The sequence below is a fragment of the Lycium barbarum genome, chromosome 9 (assembly GCF_019175385.1).
Source record: "Lycium barbarum isolate Lr01 chromosome 9, ASM1917538v2, whole genome shotgun sequence".
In the NCBI taxonomy this organism is placed as follows: Eukaryota; Viridiplantae; Streptophyta; class Magnoliopsida; order Solanales; family Solanaceae; genus Lycium; species Lycium barbarum.
The window spans coordinates 101509122-101531553 of record NC_083345.1 but is presented as its reverse complement, the minus strand read 5'-3'; the positions used below and the strand labels follow the sequence as shown (position 1 = coordinate 101531553).

The window sequence follows — 22432 nt, the reverse complement described above, 5'->3', positions numbered from 1 at the left end:
GATGGAAATTAATTCTTTTGTCTATTTTAAGATCAAGATCAAACCAAACGAACAAGCAAAGTTTGCACCATTACTTTAAAGTGAGCTTTTTGTATTTGGTCTATTCTAAGAAGAACCTGAAAAATGTAGGCTTTTGTAATGTATTTTTATAAAATAACATGCAGGGCCAGATTTACCTTAGACTACGTGGTGTCACATAACACCGCTTTGTCGGTAAATTTTGCTAAATAAGTACATATACAACTAGGAGGCAGAAACAAAAATACCTATATTGAACAAAATGACCCTGCTTGACACTAGCAACTCAGTTCGTTTGGTGTTCTCAAATTTTTGCACCACATTTGCAAAAGCATATATTGTCCATGTTCAAAGCGCTGACCTCTTGGATGTTAACAAAACATTGAACCAGTTAGTCCAAAGTCGCTTTTGTTGACTAGTGCGACAGTTATTTAAACTTTTGTGCTATCTGTTTTTTTTTTTTTTTTTTCATTTAATCTTCTTTCTCGTCAATGAAATTGATTAAAAACTATTTGCGGAATCAAATAAATAATGAGTTGTTTAATGATCGTTTGTTGCCTAATATTAAAAAAAGTGTTTAGTATAATTTCTAATGAGGTTATTTGGAATACATTTTTAAAAACTGAAAACATCATCGAGAAGAGTTATAGTAATGTATGTGAATCATGTTTTATTTCTATTTTATTCTTTTTTTAATATGACGTTACAGTATTTTATTTATGGAAAAAGGGTCTGATTTACCCCTCTACTTTGGAAAAAGGTTCATATTTACCCCCGTTATACTATCAGCCCATTTATACCCCTACCGTTACAATAGTTGAAACATTTGCTCCTATTTTTAACTCCATGTTCACCGTGACCAATGACTTTTTAAATAAATGTCACGGTGAAAATTTTATGCCACATAAGAGGCCATGTCACCCATAAACCGACCCATTTCTCCACCAAATATAAAAACCCCCTCCGTTTTCTTCACCTAAAAAAACACCCACGAGCTGTGATCCCAAGTCCCATGGGCTGAATCAAAGTCTTATTCAGATCTTCAAAAAATTCAAGATTTGCAAATTCAGTTCTTGATTGTTACTACAGATTTGAGGAGCAATGGCAGTTAAAGGGAGACATTCCCGAGTTGGGCCTCGAAAATCCTCAAATTCTACACTAATCTTTGGTGGATTTATTTTGTTGTCATTTGTGGGTCTCATTTTTCTTGCTTTCCGAATTATCTCCATTCCTCGTAGTTCAAAGGGTTCTCAGAAAGCACATGATCTTAGCTCTACAGCACACAACACTGTTCAAAGGTACCATTCAATTGAGTTGAATTTTGCTGATTGTTTTTTGTTTTTTCTTATGGCAATTGGTGTAGGGATCTGATAGCTAATTTTTTTTGTTTGGCTTAATACTCAGATGGACCCTTAAACTTGGCATGTTTTGTAAGATAGGCATATAAACTTATAAGGTGACCAGATAGACACTTAAACTTACTCAAAGTGTATTTTTCAAGTTTTTCAGTTGTTATGAAAACAAAAACTATATTTTTCAAACACTCACAATTTTCATGGCCAAACAAGCCCTAAATATATCACAAAATATTTTTTTTAAAATGCAAAAATAAGTCAAACGCATATACATGAGACTATAAATGTGCACTTAAACCAATAAATACTCGCTAATCGCAATTTTACAGCTTTCAATTAACTCGGATTTTTTTTTTACACTTGAATAATTAAAAAATAATAACTTTAACCAATAAAAATCCTTAAAAAAAGAAATTTCAAATTAAGAAATTTCTTTTTTTTAAGGATTTTCTTCTCGGCTTTACAATTTTCTTAATTTGAAATTTCTTTTACACTTGAAATACTGAACTTAGAAATTTCTTAATTTGAAATTTCTTTTTTTAAGGATTTTTATTGGTTAAAGTTATTGTTTTTTAATTATTCAAGTGTAAAAAAAAAATCCGAGTTAATTGAAAGCTGCAAAATTGCGATTAGCGAGTATTTATTGGTTTAAGTGCACATTTATAGTCTCATGTATATGCGTTTGCCTTATTTTTGCATTTTAAAAAAAATATTTTGTGATATATTTAGGGCTTGTTTGGCCATGAAAATTGTGAGTGTTTGAAAAATATAGTTTTTGTTTTCAAAACAACTGAAAAACTTGAAAAATACACTTTGAGTAAGTTTAAGTGTCTATCTGGTCACCTTATAAGTTTATATGCCTATCTTACAAAACATGCCAAGTTTAAGGGTCCATCTAGGTATTAAGCCTTTTTGTTTTGTTTTGGGTGCAGACAAGATGATGATGACGATGGAAAAAAAGATCAGTGGGTTGAAGTGATTTCTTTAGAACCAAGAGCCTATGTTTACCATAACTTCTTGGTATCTCTCTTAAAGATTTCATTATTTGTTTTTTAAGCTGGCATTTTAATGGCATTTTGATAAGAAGAAGGCATTTTAATGGTGAAGAAGAAGGCATCATTTGGTCTTTTAATTTTAAGACTCATTTAATTGGGATTGCTGACATGGCCTCTTATGTGGCAACGTAATGGGACACAGTGGACAGGCCTGGCCCACGACATTGGCCACAGTGGACAAGGGTTAAATATAAGGGTAAATATTACAACTATCCTAACGGTAGGGGTATAAGTGGACTGATAGTATAACGAGGGGTAAATATGAACTATTTCTCAAAGTAGAGAGGCAAATCAGGCCGCTTACAAAAAATTAGGGCAAAAGTAGCAGAATTCTTTACTTATGGGACTGATATGATCCGGCTTGTGGAAGATACGGATTTAAACAACAAATAAGCGGAAATAAAGATAGCGAAGAAATCAAGGGACGAGAAGTGAAGAATTTGGGATGAGAAGAAGAGGGATAGAAGTAAGACTCAATTAGTAAAGGAATTATAGGTAAATCTAGGTATATTAAACCCAAACCCTCCTAATCGATTCCTACTAACGAACCTATACTATTTGAATTTAATTTACGAGTCAATCAAATGAATCCATAAATGAACAACTCTCATATGAAATCAATGAAAAAAGGGTTCAATAGCCAACAATGGAATCCACCATAATCAACCATCACTAAACACTAATCACTAGATTAGCACTACACTAATTCTACCAAACAAACTATCACTCATTTTAGAGTATTCATCTCAATTCAACATAATCTCCTAACCAAGCAATCTCCCAAACCTTGTAGGATTCCACCTCTATGGAGCTCGTAGAGACTTGGCTCTCATCAATGATCATCATCAAGTGTGAAGTGTGGAAATACACACTCGAGGCCCTTTGAAACGCTTCAAATGTGGTGAATAAGCTCCAATGAAGATCGTAGACTCTAAGTTGAGCTCCATCACAAATCATAGGCTCTATAAATGCACTCGAGCCAATGAGAATCATATCAAGGACTGAGGCCCAAACTGATCACTATTTGAAATACATTAAAAACCATTTCGCATTTTCTTTGCATTTTACTTGGAAAAGTGTTTAATAGTTGAAACTCCGAAAGCTTGTCATTATAAGCTAAGGTTCTAAATTTGGCATTATACTAAGCTAATGGGCCCTACACGGCATGAATCCAAATACAGTCAGCCTTCAATGTTGGTATCCGACACCGAATGGAAAAAAAAAAGGTCAAAGCTTTGTCCACATCGGAGATCAGGGCTCTTATGACTTTGATAACAGTAATTTCAAACTAGCTACTATTAAGTACATGCTATCTCTCATCTGCCGCAGATGAAAGATTCAATGCTATTTAGTGAATTAAAGAAATCATCGCATAACTAGTGATATTCCCATAATATATTTCATCATATCAAACCTACTTAATAAATATATTGAACTACATGCCTTCACCCTTCAATGATCTACAGGCGTTGGTGAGCACATTTAACTATCCATGTGGCTAAAAAGTTCTCACAGCTAACCAACCGACGATGAATATTATGAAGGGTGCGCTCTCCCACTGAGCTAATAGCTCATTAAGCTATCCTCCCACATTAGCTAATTGCAATTTCTGAGCAGGAAAAAAAATCCTCCCACATTAGCTAATTGCAATTTCTGAGCAGGGAAAAAAAAATCCTCCCACTAGAGGCCGCTAAGCCAGCGATAGCAACCCCATCCCTTTCTTTCCCTTTTTTGCACCCATATCGGACCATGAGGGAACATGGGAATGTTAAAAACGGTATCACGGGGCGAAAGAGAATAAACTTCCAGCATCCACTCCCCACCTATTACAATTTACACCATCACTGGTTGCAATTCAATATGATAGATATGACGGGTTGCCTACAATAAAACAAAGTATCAATGCAAGCGAGCAAAAAGAGTTCAAAGGCTGCATTTTGCCAGATACATATTTCCTAGCACTGCCTAAAAACTTCTCTTGCTAAATGCAAATAGATTTCATAGGGGTTATTCTCATAGGGGCAACTTTGTTTTTGAATATATATGGAGTTGGGTGCATGAAGTTGAGAGGTCAGCTTATAACCGGGGTGTGATGCGAGGGGAATCCCAAGGAGTCGTAATATGACTACGAGTGATCTCCTTGATTGAGCGACAACCACTTAACGCCATTGTCAGTTCAAACTCATCATGAAGCATCTGAAGTACTTTCCTAACGCCTGCCTCGCCATCAACAGCCAATGAAAACACAACTGGTCTTCCAATCTGTGAATGTATCGAGCAAAATCGTCAGTTCTGTGTCAATTTATGCATTCAGATGTTGAGAAAACAGTCTTAATTATTTAGTATTCAGATATTAGTATAACATCTTAATATTTAGATGTGTTTTCAGATTCAGACATCTAAATCTTAATGCACGTCTTAATATTTAGATATGTATTCACATTCAAAAACAAATGAGGCCTAAGTCCTTTTTTGAAGAGGGGTACTTTCTAAAACTGGTGCCAAATTATGTGATAACTCTACTTACAAATACACCAGATGCTCCAAGAGCCAGTGCTTTAAAGACATCTGTCCCACGACGAATTCCACCGTCAAGGAAAACAGGAATTCTTCCGTTGACTGCTTTAACGACCTGCAAGTTTTTCAAGAAGCAAAAATTCTATCAGCAAATAAAAGAAATAATTTCATGTAAAACTCTTATGGAGATTATGATCTCAGAGACACTACTTTTAAAAGGGGTTGTGGGGGAAAAGCCCCAGCCCCCCCTCCTACATGCATTAAGCGAAGACGGCTCAAACAAAACAAACAATTTCTCATAATTAATAAGAGAACACAAAATCACAAGAAAGATTTTATCAAAAGTGACTAGAAAAGAGGCGGTCCAAAGGTTCAACAAGTTGATTAGCAATAGGAACTTGCAAAAGATAAAGCAGCCAGAAACAAAATCACACACCTAGGACACAATTTACATTCTCCTCCCTTTATCCCCCACCCCAAACCCCCCACTTTCACAAGAGTGAAGGAAGCATAGAGAGAAGCAAGAGAAAAACACGATCAGTTTAATTTTTATGTTCTTTTCTACGCGCATAGCTTGGTGGAGATGAGAAGTCTCTACATGCTTATATAGATGATGGGGAAAGAAGAAAGGAGAAAAGATATATAAAGGGTCTGTTATATACATCAATGTAATAGCAGTTGAGCAATGTAATTCAAATATGTTGCAACAAAGAAAGGCATCATAGTTTCAATAAAGTAGTAAGCTAACCTCTTCCAAGGCCATAATTGTTGCGGGAGCATAATCAAGTTGTCGAGCCCCATGGTTAGACACAATAATTCCAGCTGCTCCAGCTTCTACAGCTAGCCTTGCTAAACTCGTCAACAAATGAAAATTACTAAATACGAAGAAAAAGAAAAAAGCAGAGTGTTCATGTATAATATTTTGGCATACCATCTTCTGCAGTTAAAACACCCTTCAGTAGGATTGGCAAGTGTGTTATTGTCTGAAGCCATTTCACATCCTATCCAAATTTAACAAGAGAGTTTTTCAGATTACAATAAGTATACATCCGTTATTTTTGCAAGGATGAAGTAAAACAGCAAAATACCTTCCAGCTAAGAGACCGATCAGCTTGACCGGCAACTTACGAAGCAAGTCCAGAGTCATCAGTCTGCATGCAGGGTCACCAAACAAAGTGTACAGTCAGCAAAAATTGCACAACTTTATAACTTTAGTCTCAAGTATGTCAGATTATTTACTTTATCCATCTTTCCAAGATCCAGTCCTTCAAAGTTCTTCAGTGTCAGGTGAGGTGGTAAAACAAACCTGTCAGGAGCCAAATGGAAACCACAATATCAATCAACACTGCTTATGCAAAAAACAAGCTGAAGATCGAATTAAAGGGGAAATTACATTTTTGGACCGCTCAAAAGAATAATAGCCAACAAATGTATAGGTTTTTGTATAATTAAGTATAACTATACATATTGTATACATAAATATACATAACCAGTATATATGTTTTGTATGTTTAGGCTAGCGCCCGTAAATAATTTCGGATGATGGGCTAAAAATGGAAAAAGCCCTTTCCGCTCTTTTTACGAGTTGCTGAACAACATTCCTGTCTTTATACACCTGAGATACATAATAAAGACCTAAAGGCTTCTAGGTTGTGTTCTAGTTAATAACCTCATCTAAAAACGGTAAGCATGTCAAACCAGTTGTCACTTAAAATTTTCGTAGTTATGACTAGGTGTGGAAAATACAGGAAAAAGAAGAATAAGGAAATTAGTGTGAGAATGCAAGACAACGAAAGACCTAAAAACCAATTCATAAGAAACTCTCTTATTTCTTTTCTTCTCATATGGTATCAAAGCCTGTACAGTTTTGGTAGAGATCTAGATAGATTCTGTCTACGGGAAGGTGGCTGTACGCTGCCCACATGACCAATATCTTTTCTTCTTTCGCGTTTTACTATTCTGATATGCTTCCAATTACCACTCCAACAGCACACCTTTATTCTATGTCTATCTTTTTATGTTATCTGTTCATGTCAGCTGACCTGTCAAGTCATCAATTAACTTTTGTCCAATCAGCGACACGTTATTGCACAATCAACACTATGTCACTGTGCGGTCATGTCATCGTCAAATCATTGCCTAGTCAATGCCCAATCTGGTTTGTCAGAATTTGGTCAAGTTGGCAGCCTATTTGTCTTTGTCATGTAGTAAAACTAGTAGCATCCAAGTCCTCAAATTCCAGCACTTCTCATGGATTCACAGTAGCAACACAACCAAGTTAGTTTCCAAAGACACTATTTTTAGACAAATATTAGCCAAGCGAGTGCTTCTTCAACAGCTACCTTTTGTGACATACTCAACTCGACTTTCTAGTTTTGATTTGCGACTTAAGTTGCTTTACATCCTCAAGTGTGAAGCAGCATGTTGAAAGTGGAGAGAATCACTAAAAATATCGCTTAAAAAGTTCTTAATGAGCTTTCTGGAAGTCAAGAAAATCACTAAGAATTTTTTTGCCGAATATTCTTAATAATTAGTATGTCATTACAATTGGGGAACTTCATTATTTGACGCAGTTCAAACTACTGCATGCTATTAATGAACCAATTCTTAAGACATTTCCTATTTTATTTCTTCTCTTCTCGCAGGGTTTAATTGCATGATTAAGCAATATTAATACATACCCACGATTGGCTTCTGTAATATAAATTTTGATGGACATGCCAAAAACAAGTACTCCCTCCGTCCTAAAAAGATTGTCTTCCTTTATTTTTTAGTCTGTTCCAAAAAGATTGACACATTTCTATAATTAGAAACAATTTAACTTTATGAGATGATTTACAGTCACACAAATATTTAAGGCTTGTTTTGGACCACACATTTTAAAAGTCTTCCTTTATTTCTTAAACTTTGTGTCAAGTCAAACTATGACAATCTTTTTGGGACTAAGGTGGGAATATATAATTCCATTGAAGGAAGGAAAAAAAAAAGCACTTCCTTATGAGTTAATATGAATAATGAACAGAAAAAGAGCTGGAAAAAGCGAATTCCTGGTCCGGTTGAAGCGACCTCTTCTACACTGGAAGTAGCCCCTGAGGACAATGTCTACAATTACCAACTAAGTTTCAGTGGATAGCAGGGACATGCACGTAAGTAAACAAATTTAGAGCTACAATCATAGCACTCAGCTAAAGCTTAATCAGTTCAGGGTGCGGGGGGTTATAGAAATCCTAACCATGATGGTGCCAGCAGCTGATGTTGCTCGTGCTGTTGCATATTCTCCTGCATCAAAGTATTGGATTCTAAGACAAACGTTGCTGAAGTATCACTTACAATCTCAAAATTCTCAGTATTAACCATCTCCCAAATTTAACCGAAGTTGATAGTCATTTAGCTTTACATTTGCTACTAACTGAAGCTACCATATGCAAACAGTTGTCTACCTATAGCGTAAAGCTATTAAACAAAACAAATAAGTTAAAGCTTCTGATGTGAACCCCTTGAGTTTTTGTAACAAACATAACTCTAAAAAAAAAAAAAAAAAAAAAAAGAAGCTCACTTGCTATGTTATCCATGACGTGCTTACAACTGTAGGATAAAAGATAGGACGTGAAGCACTTGCAAGTAAACAATTTGGAATGATTTCTCTTTGTAATTCTGAAAAACGGCATTCCATATTATAAACGTCAATGTACAACTATTTCAAATTCTGACTTTTCAGGACTGTTTCCCATAGAAAATAAGCCATGCGTTCCTAGTCCAAACTTTAGTGATACTCACCATCTTAGTATCAATCAGTAATCATCCCTTCCAGAAGAAAGAAAGGAAGAATATGAAACAGGAATTAGCAATGGACAAATTTTGTAGCTAAACAGAAAAATCCGTCACTAACCCTATTTAGCGATGGATTATTAGAAAATTTTGTTAGTTACGAGCAATTTAGTGACGGATTTTGTAGCTAATTCCAGTTTTTTTTTTTTTTTTTTTTTTTTTTGTAGTAAGAACAGTAGACTCTAGCTCTTCTACTAGTGTCAAGTCTCATACGTACATGTCTTAATCACAAACACAGAATTACTAACAATAGATGCAACATAGCCAACTCTCTTTGCCATAATTCAAACAAACAATAGCAGATACCTTCAGGATGAGCCATTTTCTGCATTGCAGTCGGTGCAACCATGATGGGCATCGAAACTTTAAATCCCAAGACACTTGTGGTTGTATAAATGTTGCTTACATCTATAAGAATGCGGGGCCTAAACCTATTTGAAAGAACAGTAAATTTCAGTGGCTTGCACAAAAAAAGTTCTTTTCAGACTCGCTATATTTTTACATTTCAAATGCTTCAGGTTAACAGAATATTAACAGTATCAACATATTTATAGAAATACTTACAAAATCCTAGAGAAAGCATTTTGATTCTCTTGGAGTGTCCACTGGTCCTCTGCACCAGAGGCATAATAATCGTATATCATTTTGGGTAGTTTCTCCTTTGCTAGGATCTCGTACTCCATGACATTGGTAACACTCTCCATTTTATGGAACACTAGTGCTGTCTGCTGAACACAAATACCATAATTAATTTCAGATCAATAAGGCTTTAGAATCATTTGGAATGAAAAAGGAGAAATTTCTAATTTTGACAGGAAAGTCAAGAAAGAGTAATACATGCTTTCAGAAACGGAAAACAATAGAAAATAAACAGAACTAAAGCTGAAGAAAATGAAAAGATTCAACAATTAGCAAAAAAACCTATGCAAAAGCATTAATGCTAAAAGGGCTCCCCAGGTCAGTGCAAAACAGTAATGCTAGTTTAGGCTAACTTCCATAAAGCAGCAGAATCATAACTTGGCTGATATTGCTGGCGAACAAATATACAACGGACCTAAATTTCTCTTTGTAATGTCATACAGTGATTGCACTGCTCATTTAGTTTCATCTCCAACCAGAGACATTGTTAAAAATGGAAGAGATTGAAGAACAAGAAGTTCACGATGATGTGATCATCTAAAAAGCAAATGACACATTATTTGCTCTAATTAGCTATTCTGGTATCACTAACCATTTCTCCATCTTGATCTTTTGGACATGAATGTTATTGGTAAAATAGTATTTCCTGGCAGACTTGATAATTAAATGTGGGGTATCATGTGCTTTAATTTTACAACAATCACTCTGCATCCTAAAGAAGGCGATCGGCTAATTGGCGAAGAAGAGAAAATAGATAACTTACTTGAACAGGTGTGCTTAGTTTTGTTCCTGTTTCTTCCGTATCCCACTTCTAGACGGCTAGATACTCAACCGTTTAAACTGAATTGAGGGCAGACATAAAAATTGTTTGTTAGATTATGTGTTTCCTGTGTTTTACACAGAGTCTATGTTGCATATGGAAACCTTGATCACATTATCATAGTATAAACTGTAATCTTATATCTGCAGAACACTGATTATTAGCAAAGAATAAGGAAGGAAAAAAAAAAAAACAAGAACGGACCTGGGGTGGCTGACTGTCTTGTGGTCTAGTGTTTACTTGGCAAATATGAGTAAATTGGTAAATTATGCTTCATTTATTATTTTCTTAAACAGCGTGAAAAGTTCAAAGTAAACAAATAAAAGTGAACGGACGGAGTACTTTTTACCAAGAAATTAGAAGGCACCGAGAAGTTTCAATTTAAAGACAAGAATTCAAAAAACTAATCAGAATGAATTAGAAAACTGAAAGATTGGAGAGCGAAGACAAATACTGAACGGGGGATTACTTGATTACGTGGACAAAGATCATAGGTTAATATATCGACAAGTTAGTAAATTTCATGTAAACACTTGAATTACAATTTATTAAACACTTCGGATTCAAAATTTGAAAAAACATTGGCGCATGTCGTTAAGAGTATGTTAAGTTAACCACATCAAATATGTTTATCTCTTTTAACTATGTGCATCAACCTCAAGGCCTGAATTAACGCCTTATTGAACCTAATGCGTATAATTACTTTGAATTAATATGTTTTAAGGGGTTTACTTGTAACAAGAATTCGAGGACACGCGCAAAAAAGTTTCAAAATTTAAACCGAAAATATCTAATAAAAATATATTATCATATATTCAAATGCTCAGTTAAAAGAAGTCCAAGATAACATGGTATATTCTCGTGATCAGAAATGGTATTCAAATTGAATCAGAATTCTGTTATTTTATTCATTGAATCCACTCACATTACAGTCATGGCTGCTGACAAACATACGCCCGAATTTCTTCATCATTAATTTAATATAATATCATCCGTGCATTATTTTGCTTGTCTCCTTATTGATGGAATGGATTAAATAAATCTAAATTATCGTTAGTAGTTTTACCTTTACATGTATTCTTTATTTAATCTTTCATATCCACTTCTTGCTTTAATTTTATTGGATTAGATTTCTAGTGCCAAATCCAACCCAGAGCTTCTTTTTTCACTCCATTTATGTCATTTTAAATTATACTATATAAATATATTTGGTTATTTGGGCAGTAAAAAAGATTTTTCTGTGATCAATACTTTCTTGCTGTATTTTTTTGATATAAAATATTTGGATTTATAATACTTCTAAGGAAAAGGAGTTAAAAATACCCCCGAACTATTCGAAAAAGTCAATTTTATCTTCTGTTATGTTTTTGTCTCAAAAATATCCTCGTTGTTAGTCAACTAGATCAAAAATACCATCTAACTAGCCAAAACTCAAAAATACCTTCTACTATGCGATTGCTCCAGAATAAAGGAAAACGTATCAATTCTGCCCTTGAACTATTCGAAATGAGGAAATTATGCACAGATTCAATCAACAACATATAAAACGCATAGACCAGAGTTAGGATGAAATGTATTTAATGCAAACCTTTTACTACAATTGTCTCATAAAGCGCTCCTAACACTCCGTATACACCTGGACCGGTTATTGGCCAATGACCCATGGGGTACAACTATGTTGTCGATACGCCTGCACAGAATAATATCTCATCATGTGAATAATCATCATATTAATCTGCTAGAACCAAATTTCAACAGTAATAGTCTAATCTGCTTGAAACAAGGTCTCGGCAGGCCATAATCTCATCACTCCCTGAATTGAATCTCATCTGGTCATAACCTTATAACTCTGCTCGGAACTAGATCTCATTGGGCTATAACCATATAAACCATCACAAAGTATAAGAATGAATGTTACTATAGCACATAAATCTCAAATTCACACATAAAACATAGAAACAGTCAATGCATTGAATTATTGAACATATGCAACTTAATTGTCGTAAAGTTCATGAGATATTTGTGGTAATGTTTTAGCATGAAAATCAACACTACATGTATTATCGCTAAATCATTGAAAATATGCTCAGAAATTCAATTACCAATCAACAAGCACGAAAGAAGCACACATAACAACTAAAAATACCTTGGCATGGAACCTAGCAGTTGCATAAGCGCTCATCGCCTCGCGTATTCAGTACCTCTTTTTACCCTTAACCCAATTCATTAATCGGAAAAGTTCTCCTATTACAATAAAAGTCTTAGCTTACCTCGATCCAAGTGATGTTTTAATCTTTTCAGAAGCCCTATCACGTCCTTATCCATCAAACAAGTCAAATTCATTTAAAAATATTACTCTATGAGGTTAAAAAGAGTCCAACGATGCCCATATTGTAATATAAAATGATTCGGACTAAAAAGTCAATCAAAAAGTCAAACCCGAGCCTCAGAGGTAAAATCGTAACTTTATGTCATAAACATGTTACCCGTACTCATACGAGTCCAAAATACGCTCAAGACTTAAATCTAATATCAAATCGTCCTTCAAATCATCAAAAATTATACTCATCATTTACACCTTGGGCTAGTATTCCAACTTTCACATTCAAATCCATGAAGCTAAGCATGAAAAACAATGGGTATTCCTACAAAATGACCAAAAGTAAGGTAGAGTCACTTACCCAGCTTTTGTACAAGAAAAATCAATTTGCAAGATTGCCTCAATCCGAGCTTCCTAGCTCCCCAAATGCTGAAAAATACCAAAATCTGCCAACTTTATACATCGGGGTGCGGTCGCACCAAACCAACCAAAACTCAGCAATGGATTTTTATCCTAAATTGCTCATGACTCACTCATACGGTCTCCAAATTTGACGATTCTTGTTTCTCTAGTTGTGAAATCGCGATATGAATTTAATGGTTCAATAAAAATATAATTTGGAGCTCATTTGCTTCTTGTGGTACCGTTTATGCTCAAAACAACATTTAAACACCAAATACTATCGCAACACGATTAAAACTCATCGGATCCTAACCAAATCGTTGTGACACGTCCAAATATCCTATATCGACTTGACCAAAGGCTCAAAACACAAAGGGGAATGCTACAACACAAATTCAACCCTCAAGTTAGACTTACGAACCTAAAACTCCAAATTTCCATGCAATAGTGTTGAATCACACACGGAGCTCTCGGGCCCTATACTGAACATATACACAAGTCCAAAACCTATTGAAACTTCTTTTTTTTTTTTTTTTTTGTGCGGAGTGCCCTTCAAATGCACTGGTCTTTAATTTTTGGCCCTCAAATTGGTGGTCTTTAATTTTGGTCCCTTTCACCTAATATCATGACGTTTGGGGTCGAACCTCGGCTCAGTAAAAAAAAAGGATAATCTCGCAAGGCAGAGTTTTGTGGTAAAGTTAGGCCTTAAGGCAGAGTTTTGCCTTCAGGCATGCCAAAACTCTGCCCATACCTAAAGGCGAAACTCTACATGAGTTTCAAACTCTGCCTGGAGGTAGTAAAATTCTGCCTGAGACAGAATTTTGCAGGTAAATCTCTACCTTGCGATTTTTTTTAATTTTTAACTAAATGAGGGTTCGAATCCGAAACTAAAGGATTCTAACTAATGACAAAAATTAAAGAACACCCCAAATAAGGGCATTCCTGCTAATTGCCCTTGAAACTTTCAAATTAAGAATCCAAGCTGGTTTACTCAAAATATTGAGTTGGGTCAACTTTAAGCCACGTAGGCAACGTTATCTGGTTTAAACTCACTAGTGTCTGCATTGCAAGTAGGCACTCAGAGCCATGGTGGTCTTGGGAGTATTTTCTCCACAGCATATCATCCTCCCTTCTGTTCCGACCCCTCAAACCCAAATGCCCCCTCAAACCCAATATTTGACAAGGCGAAAAGCATTGATATTTACTTCTTCTTCACTGCTTTCCTCTTTCATATATAATACATCTCATCATCACTCTCCTGCTACTGCTACTGCCTTCCAAATCGATCAACCTCAACAAGAAGAAGATACACTAGTTCACCTCTTTCAGGTAAATGACTCACCCAAAAGGGTACAAGTAAAATATATACTCCGTCCTTTCTAATTTACGTGACACCGTTTCACTTGACACAAAGTTTAAGAGCTTAAACAAAGAGAGAAAGACTTTTGTAATTTGTAATTTAACTAAACTTTAAATATTTCATTAACGATAAAAAGGGAATTTTAGAGTTAAAGTTGTATGTAATGGCAGAAAGGTGACACTTTTTTAGACAAACTAAAAAGGAAAAGGTATTTATGGGACAGAGGATTAGTGCAATTGGTTAAAAAGAAGAAGAAAACCCAATGATTGGCTTTCTCGTTGTATATTACTCCCTCTCTTTTAATTTGTCTGTCTTACTTTTTTTTAGTTTCTTTTAAAAAATAATTGTCTCTTTTTCTAATTTGACTACTTTTTAATTTTAACGTCCCACATAACATGTTTAAAAGACCACTCAATTAAAGGGTATTTGGTACTTAATACATTATACGGATCTTAGTTTAAGATAATAACATTCAAAAGTTTTCTTTACTTTTTTATACTTCATGTCCAGTCAAACTAAGACAAACAAATTGAGATGGATTGTTAGGCCTGTATACAGGTTCATGGGGATCTAGTAGCTTTTGTGCAGACCCTGTATATTAAGATATTGACTAAATATTTATATTTTTTGTGAATGTGAGCCCAATTATTATTGTAGTATTAACTTAGGTTGTTATAGGAATCCGTAAACTTTAAATTCTAAATTCACCTCTGCTTATAGGAATTCGTGTTTTTGCTTCCGCTGAAATTTGAATCTGAGACTTTATGGTTATCAAATCACTTTATTGACCACTAGGTCGCCCCTTTGAGTGCTTGTGGATTAGCTGTTGACTTGAGCATGGCCCAAATGCAGAAAAATTCAATGATGAATTGTGTTGCCAGTTTGGCTCTTTTTGTGTTTTATTGTTGAAATGCTATTGAACAGGTGAAAATAACCATTTTGCTTCATTGGAGTAGGAACCTGGGATTAGTACTAAGACCATTTTGTAATGTGGAGAGTCAAGAATACATTATATCCCTATACTATATCAAGTAAACGCTGCTCCCATTGTCCCAATTTATATAACACTCTTCTTAGCTTGAACGAACCCAAAGTTGTTTGAATTATTCTATTTGGGTTCCCATTCTATTTTTATACAACTTTCAACAATTCAAATTTGTTAAACTTCAATGTAAAGCTTTCTTCATCAAACAAACATTCCAATAACTACTATTTTCTTTCATTATAACTAATACAACACAGACTGCTGTCATATAGTAAAAAGGAATTACTGAGTATTCATTTCCCCCTTCTGTTTTAAGCTTACAAATTTAATCCGCCCACTTGCTACTGTATGGAAAGTAAAGATTGAAAACTGGATGTCTCGAAGTAAGAAGCCATTATATACCAACTGAACTTTGTGGGTCAGGTATCTTCATTAGGACAATATAATGCGACTCTTAGTGGAATTGAACTCATGATAGTTGTGACTTCTATGCTTACTTTGCAGCCGTTGTCAACCTTGTCAAACTCTTGTTGTATTTGAAAGATAATTGTCTCATATCACTGAATAGAGAGTGTAGAAAGGAAACACTTTGTTCAAATCAGATAATTTACGCGTTATAGTTTAGTATCAGTAAGAAGGCTATAGAGCAGATCTAAGATAAATTTAAATGCTTCTTAATATGGTCATGAATAAATCATCCGAGATCTTCACAACAACAATAAGACGAAAGCATCAAATCTTCATCTTTGTCTTATCATGTTTATTGATTGGTGAGTTTTATCTGTTCGAAATGTAGTAACAGAACTAATGATGCAAATGCAGGAAACTTCCCCCTCTGTTGTTTTCATTAAAGACCTTGAGCTGGCTAAAGGCTCCAATGACTCTACTAAGGTGCTAGCTAATGACGAGAACGCAAAAGTGGAAGGGACAGGTTCGGGCTTCATTTGGGATAAGTTTGGTCACATTGTACGATTTTTCAACTTTCAGGATTACAGATATCCAATGAATATCTTAATTTTCCATGTAAATTAGATAATTTCCTGCTGTTTATCTAAAGACATTTAAATGCCTCGTTTCAAAGAAAGTTAAATGCTTGATGTCAGACTTGAATTCAAGATTCCAATGGATAATTACATCTTTAGACCCCTCAAAAGAATAATAGCCAGAAAATGTATAGGTTTTATATATGAAGTATAATATGCATATTGTATTAAAAAATATACATATAATATACATAATCAATGTATAGGTTTTGTATATTTTTGCTAGCACCTTTAATTAATTTCAGCTGATGGGCCCAAAATGAAAAAATCCCTTTTGTTTCTCGCTACCAAAATATTAACTTGAATTTTGGATATCTCGTTTAAATATCTGACCCCTGCTTCAAATTTTTCTGTAAATTTGTTGTGGTACTGACCAAATACAGTGTACTTATAATTCTGAAATCAGACAGTTCTCTGAGAAGGGGCATGATTATTTTGCATTTATCGCAGGTAACCAATTACCATGTCGTTGCAAAATTAGCTACTGATCAAACTGGACTGCAGCGTTGTAAGGTTTTCTGTATTCCTGGTGTTTTATATCCCTTTGTTTTCAGTTCTTATCTGGATATTCAACAGGACAGCTCCATTTCAGGTAATTCTAATTTTAAAGGAAATTCCTTTTCAGGTTTCTTTAGTGAATGCTAAGGGAGAAAGCATAGCTAAGGAAGCGAAGATCGTAGGTGTTGATCCTGCATATGATCTGGCTGTTCTCAAGGTGTTAAATCAATCTATTATTTAATAATGTTGCCAATTTCCATTGTTTACTAATTTATCTCATACTGGTCAGCTTTATACTGATAGTTCTACTTATCTAAATTTCTCCATCTAAAGGATTTTATAATGGCTAGTTGAAGTAAAGTATGACAATTACAAAGAGGACATTGAGCCCGTTTGGATTGGCTTATAAGTTGGTTAAACCAGCTTATAAGCCATTTTTTAACTTATTTGAGTGTTTGGTAATATAGAAAACAGCTTAAATTAAGTTAAAAAGTGCTTAAAATAAGCCAAAACCAAGAATTTGCTCAACCCCAGCTTAGTTTTTTTTTTTTTTTTTGGCTTAAAAGCCATTTTGGTTTGACCAACAACTTTACCTCTTTATCTCTTATATTTTCTGCTAATTCCAATACTACCCTTACTTCTAAAAACCCTTTAAGCACTTTTATCCAAACACGTAACTGCTTACTTATAAAATAACTTTCAGCACTTAAAAAGTACTTAAGCACTTATTAAATTATATACAAGGTCATCCAGTTTCAGTCTGTATTATAAGGACCATCATAAGTTGACAAGTTTTACGTTGGTTGCCAGCCTACAGCAACCCTCGTTTATCTGGGTTGGGACAGGCACTGTGAGCAAGGTTACGCATTTGAAGTTAGTACATTGATTTTGATTCTATTACTTTTTAGGAGTATTTTGACCTTATTATAGGTTTATATGCCATTAAACATATAGAGAACTTTTAAAATTGTTATTACTATTACTACTAGTCTACTACAACTACTTATATATATATATATATATATATATATATATATATATATTTAACTTATTTTCACTTTTCTTTTGGGTAAGATAATGACATGAGTTAAGCTTAAATGAGGAAACATGGCCAGTGAAGATTCATATAGCCAAACCCAACTTATTTTGGGACTGAGGCATAGCTGTTGTTGTCTTACAGTTCCAATGCCCTTTTCCTCCCTAACTTCTCAGTTGTCATCTGTCATGGCTCTCCTTTAGCAAAAAAGCAATTATATAGGGACAAATGAGAACACTTCTCTTAGATTAGGTCTAGTGAAAATGAAATGTTAAAAGAGAATGGGTACTAAACATGAAAAAAAATTATGTACAAAATATAGATGTCTTAACAACTTTCTATATCTGTAGAAGCTGATCGGTTAAAGAATCCCCTGGGTTTAATTGTCTCTTATTCAACTGCAGGTTGATGTTGAAGGTGATGAAGTTAAACCAGTATCCGTTGGCAGTTCTCGTGGCTTACGTGTAGGTCAAAGTTGTTTTGCCATTGGAAATCCCTATGGATATGAGAACACTCTGACAACTGGGGTAATACATATCAACATTTTACTTATAGTTCAGAAATATACCCATGTAGAGACTCAATTTATGGTTTCATTTCCAGGGAAAAGCCTTTCTAGCACTTGTTTTTCAAATCTACTAAACTACTCAGTGTATAACTTGTAATCTTGATTGCAGCTCTGTCCTTTTGCTGTATGCATCTTTTCATTTGATATAAATAAAGGAAATATTTTATTCAACCCATACTCTCAATATCTGAAAAATGCTTTAAATTACCAACTCTAAAGAATTCCCATGCCTAGTCCAAACGGAACCAAAATCTGGAAACTGACGAAGTTGTTATATTGATGTGCTCATGTTTCTCCATGCATAAGGGAAAGGGAAAGGGAAAAAAACAGTTATTCATAGGGAAAAGAGATACTAGTTAATAAACTGTTATTTTTTATCTAATTACTTCAAATATTACAGGTGGTTAGTGGATTAGGCAGGGAAATACCTGCACCAAATGGAGCTGCCATTAAAGGAGCTATTCAAACAGATGCTGCTATTAATGCAGGTAAACATTATTCTTTCTAGATTTCCTATATAAGATATTTTATTGTTGGGATGATTACCATTTTGGACCACTCTAAAAAAATAACAGCTGGAAAATGTATATGTAGTGTATATTAAGTAAGAATATACATATACTATACATATCGTATACACAAAATATACTGTCATTAAGTTATTCATGTAAAATTAGGTTTAGTTTGACCTACTTATGCAGGGAATTCAGGTGGACCGTTGATTGATTCATCTGGTCATGTAATTGGTGTAAATACAGCAACCTTCACCCTCAGAGGTCAGAAATTCATTGCTTTTAATGAGAATCTTGATAAAATCTCCCAAGTCCATTTTCCTATTGAGTGGGTCTATTGATTTTGAAGCCTCAACAACTTCACGAAATGTTGGAAAAGTATAAATCTCTTGAGACTTTTTGAAACTTCTGTAGAATAAACTGTCTGATAGAATAGAAGTAAAAGCATATTCTCATTTTGCAAATCTATTGGCTTTTCCCTATACCCTAAGACTGCAGAACATAGCTTTGGCACAATCACAGCATTTTTTATCCGTTGCCTTTTAAATACCTTTTTATGTCAAACTTCGTATGCAATCAACATAATTGCTTATTCTTTGGCATTAACATTTCTGTTATCTAAAAGCATGCCAGAACTTGTTCCTCAGTTGAATACCCTTTCATAACAAGGTGTAAAGAGATACTGACAGAAGAAAGGTGTAAAAGATGTGCATGTGCATTTTTATCATTAATGCCTCAGAAGGATCAGAAGTTATGCCTTTCTAAGAAATAAAGCTGAATTAAGAAATTAGATTGGATTGTTAGAATCATTGAAGCTTATAGCATGTTTAGTTGAGTTGTTATTTTGGAAAGTGCTTTTTGTCAAAATTGTTTTTCGAAAAAGTGCTTCTGGAAAGTAGCAGTTTGTGTGTGACTAATCAATTTGAAAAACACTTTCGTCAATATAGAGAAGTCACTTTGTGCTTGATCAATGTTCCAAAAGTGCTTTTGGGGAAAAACTACTTTTTAGCTTATGAAAAACAATTTCTACTACTGCTCAAAACTCAAAAGCACTTATTTTTTTCTCTAAAAGCTTGGCCAAACACCCCAACGTTCCAAATTAAGCATTTCTGGTTTCCCAAGAGCTTGGCCAAACAGGCTATTACTCCTAGTGACTGCTCGGGAATTTTGCTAATCTGGATTTATCCATAGTTGGGTGATCAAATTTTGTAGTCGCATTTTGGTACAATTCAAACTTACTTTCTTTTAGATCATATTTGATCCAGAAATGTGCTAGATCAAGGTTTGTTTCACAGGAGGGACTTGGCGGATTTGATTTGCTCCTAAAAAGGATCTCCATTCATGTATAACTGGTTTTTCACTTTTTCTTGCTTTATGCTCAGTTTCACATATCATAAAAATCATGCATAACAGTGTTTTACTATAGTTTGACCATATATTTGACCATTTTATAGTCATTTCAGTTGCTTGATCTTTGATGAACTACTACTTTTCTTGCTGCTACTGGAGTTTAATACTCACTGGTGACGCGGTCCTCATGAATATTTTATCTATATAGAAACTTAGAGATAAGAAAAAGATTAAATCTGAGGAAATTTCTAATTGCTTTTACATTTCAATCATGATGCAGGCTCAGGTATGTCCTCGGGGGTAAACTTTGCCATACCGATTGACACAGTTGTACGGACCATACCTTTCTTGATCGTTTATGGAACAACTTACAAAGACAGATATTGAATATCTGTAGTCAGTAAGTTACTTCCGCACTAGATGGTTTTGCTTGATCCCTTCTGATCCTTACTGCAGCTTTAGCGTGTTCAGTGCATGGTATCGAACTTGACAAAAAAGGCCATGTTATTAACTGCAACCTTTGTGGTGCTTACTCCATATTTGTTTTTTTGTTTTTTCACAGAATATGTAGATTGATTGGATTCAAGATGTTGTGAGCTTGCACTTAGTTATATTCATTTCATTTGTTCTCTCTGAAATTTTCTATGAAAGATTAGACAAAGTAGAAACCAATGAGATCAAAGCTGTGTCTTGAGTTCCCTGTTGGTTCCTGCAGAATCTTAGTTTGCATTGGTTCTTGACTTCTTTCGTTGAGATTTTTTACTTCTCGAGAAGTGTTCTTTTAAAGAGAATTTGCAGCAACAAGCTGTTCATGTGCCACAATTCAAAGTGGTAAATGCATAAAGACCCATCTGAGCAGCTTCACTTTTCTTTTTCTATAACCCAACATCCCCTTCCCCTCCAACCCCTTGTTGCCATTAAAAATTATTTTTGTCATACCAAACAAATAGATTAAAAAGATTAATCTAAACGAACAAAAACCTCTCTTATTAAGACACGGATTAACCATTAAAAGGTGAAGATAAATTTTGGTGAGATTAACCGGTTTGCGCTATCCTCTTTGAATTTGAATTAACTCAAGATTTTTTTAAAAAGATAAAATAGAGTGGCGTCTATTGAGAGTAGCTAATAAGTTTTGAAATCACATCGGATTTTGTTTGCAAACTATGGAAGAGAAAGAAGAGAAAAGAATATAAAGGAAAATGCAAGAAAACCAACAAAACAAAAAGTCCTTTTTCTTTCATTTGTTTGGTCTTTTCTTGACTTCTTTCGTTGAGATTTTTTACTTCTCGAGAAGTGTTCTTTTAAAGAGAATTTGCAGCAACAAGCTGTTCATGTGCCACAATTCAAAGTGGTAAATGCATAAAGACCCATCTGAGCAGCTTCACTTTTCTTATTCTATAACCCAACATCCCCTTCCCCTCCAACCCCTTGTTGCCATTAAAAATTATTTTTGTCATACCAAACAAATAGATTAAAAAGATTAATCTAAACGAACAAAAACCTCTCTTATTAAGACACGGATTAACCATTAAAAGGTGAAGATAAATTTTGGTGAGATTAACCGGTTTGCGCTATCCTCTTTGAATTTGAATTAACTCAAGATTTTTTTTTAAAAGATAAAATAGAGTGGCGTCTATTGAGAGTAGCTAATAAGTTTTGAAATCACATCGGATTTTGTTTGCAAACTATGGAAGAGAAAGAAGAGAAAAGAATATAAAGGAAAATGCAAGAAAACCAACAAAACAAAAAGTCATTTTCTTTCATTTGTTTGGTCTTTAAAAGAATAGAAAAGTTTTTATCATCTTTTTTCTTGCCTCCGTCTTCAATGAAGCAAATTTCAAGCATTGATTATAGCCAGGAAAAATGGAGAGGGAATTATGAAAGTTGGTTTCAAACAGACCAGAATTATCAAAATCTTCCTTTCCTTTTTCTTTCGTTTATGCATTTTGCTGTCTTAGATATCTGCTTCACAACATTATGTCATGTAATTGTCCTTTGCTATGGCACAACATCATATAAATACTGATGCCAAGTCTCAATTATGCAATTCAGATTATAACATTACATGAACACGACACCAAACAACACGAACCAACCAATCCTTTGCAACCCCAATTACAACA

General features: G+C 34.4%; 2 protein-coding genes and 1 pseudogene across 4 annotated transcripts; 2 read left to right on the top strand and 1 right to left on the bottom strand.

The window, feature by feature from the left end:
• Positions 1-955: 955 nt before the first annotated feature.
• Positions 956-3672, top strand: LOC132609191 (probable prolyl 4-hydroxylase 10). Its single transcript, XM_060323063.1, has 3 exons — positions 956-1316; positions 2306-2393; positions 3222-3672. Exons 1-3 carry the CDS (start codon positions 1120-1122, stop codon positions 3312-3314), a joined length of 378 nt encoding a protein of 125 aa, XP_060179046.1. The 5' UTR covers positions 956-1119; the 3' UTR covers positions 3315-3672.
• Positions 3673-4223: 551 nt separating this feature from the next.
• Positions 4224-9164, bottom strand: LOC132609190 (glycolate oxidase 1-like; annotated as a pseudogene).
• A 4807-nt stretch (positions 9165-13971) lies between these two features.
• LOC132609189 (protease Do-like 5, chloroplastic) lies at positions 13972-21004 on the top strand. 3 transcript variants are annotated; one of them, XM_060323061.1, is made up of 9 exons: positions 13975-14283; positions 16122-16265; positions 16793-16855; positions 16968-17057; positions 18281-18403; positions 18845-18932; positions 19146-19220; positions 20587-20706; positions 20869-21004. In XM_060323061.1, exons 1-8 carry the CDS (start codon positions 14041-14043, stop codon positions 20691-20693), a joined length of 933 nt encoding a protein of 310 aa, XP_060179044.1. In that variant the 5' UTR covers positions 13975-14040; the 3' UTR covers positions 20694-20706; positions 20869-21004. The 3 variants fall into 3 exon arrangements, with proteins under 3 accessions (XP_060179045.1, XP_060179044.1, XP_060179043.1); XM_060323062.1 differs by having other exon boundaries at positions 13972-14283; positions 19155-19220; positions 20587-21004; XM_060323060.1 differs by having other exon boundaries at positions 13977-14283; positions 20587-21004.
• Positions 21005-22432: the final 1428 nt, after the last annotated feature.

Coding starts and splice junctions, on each gene's coding strand:
- LOC132609189 (XM_060323061.1), top strand. CDS start 14,041: ATGGTGGTCTTGGGAGTATTTTCTCCACAGCATATCATCCTCCCTTCT. Junction 14,284..16,121: donor CACTAGTTCACCTCTTTCAG/GTAAATGACTCA, acceptor ATGCAAATGCAG/GAAACTTCCCCCTCTGTTGT. Junction 16,856..16,967: donor CTGGACTGCAGCGTTGTAAG/GTTTTCTGTATT, acceptor ATTCCTTTTCAG/GTTTCTTTAGTGAATGCTAA.
- LOC132609191 (XM_060323063.1), top strand. CDS start 1,120: ATGGCAGTTAAAGGGAGACATTCCCGAGTTGGGCCTCGAAAATCCTCA. Junction 1,317..2,305: donor GCACACAACACTGTTCAAAG/GTACCATTCAAT, acceptor TTTTGGGTGCAG/ACAAGATGATGATGACGATG. Junction 2,394..3,221: donor ATGTTTACCATAACTTCTTG/GTATCTCTCTTA, acceptor CAAACCTTGTAG/GATTCCACCTCTATGGAGCT.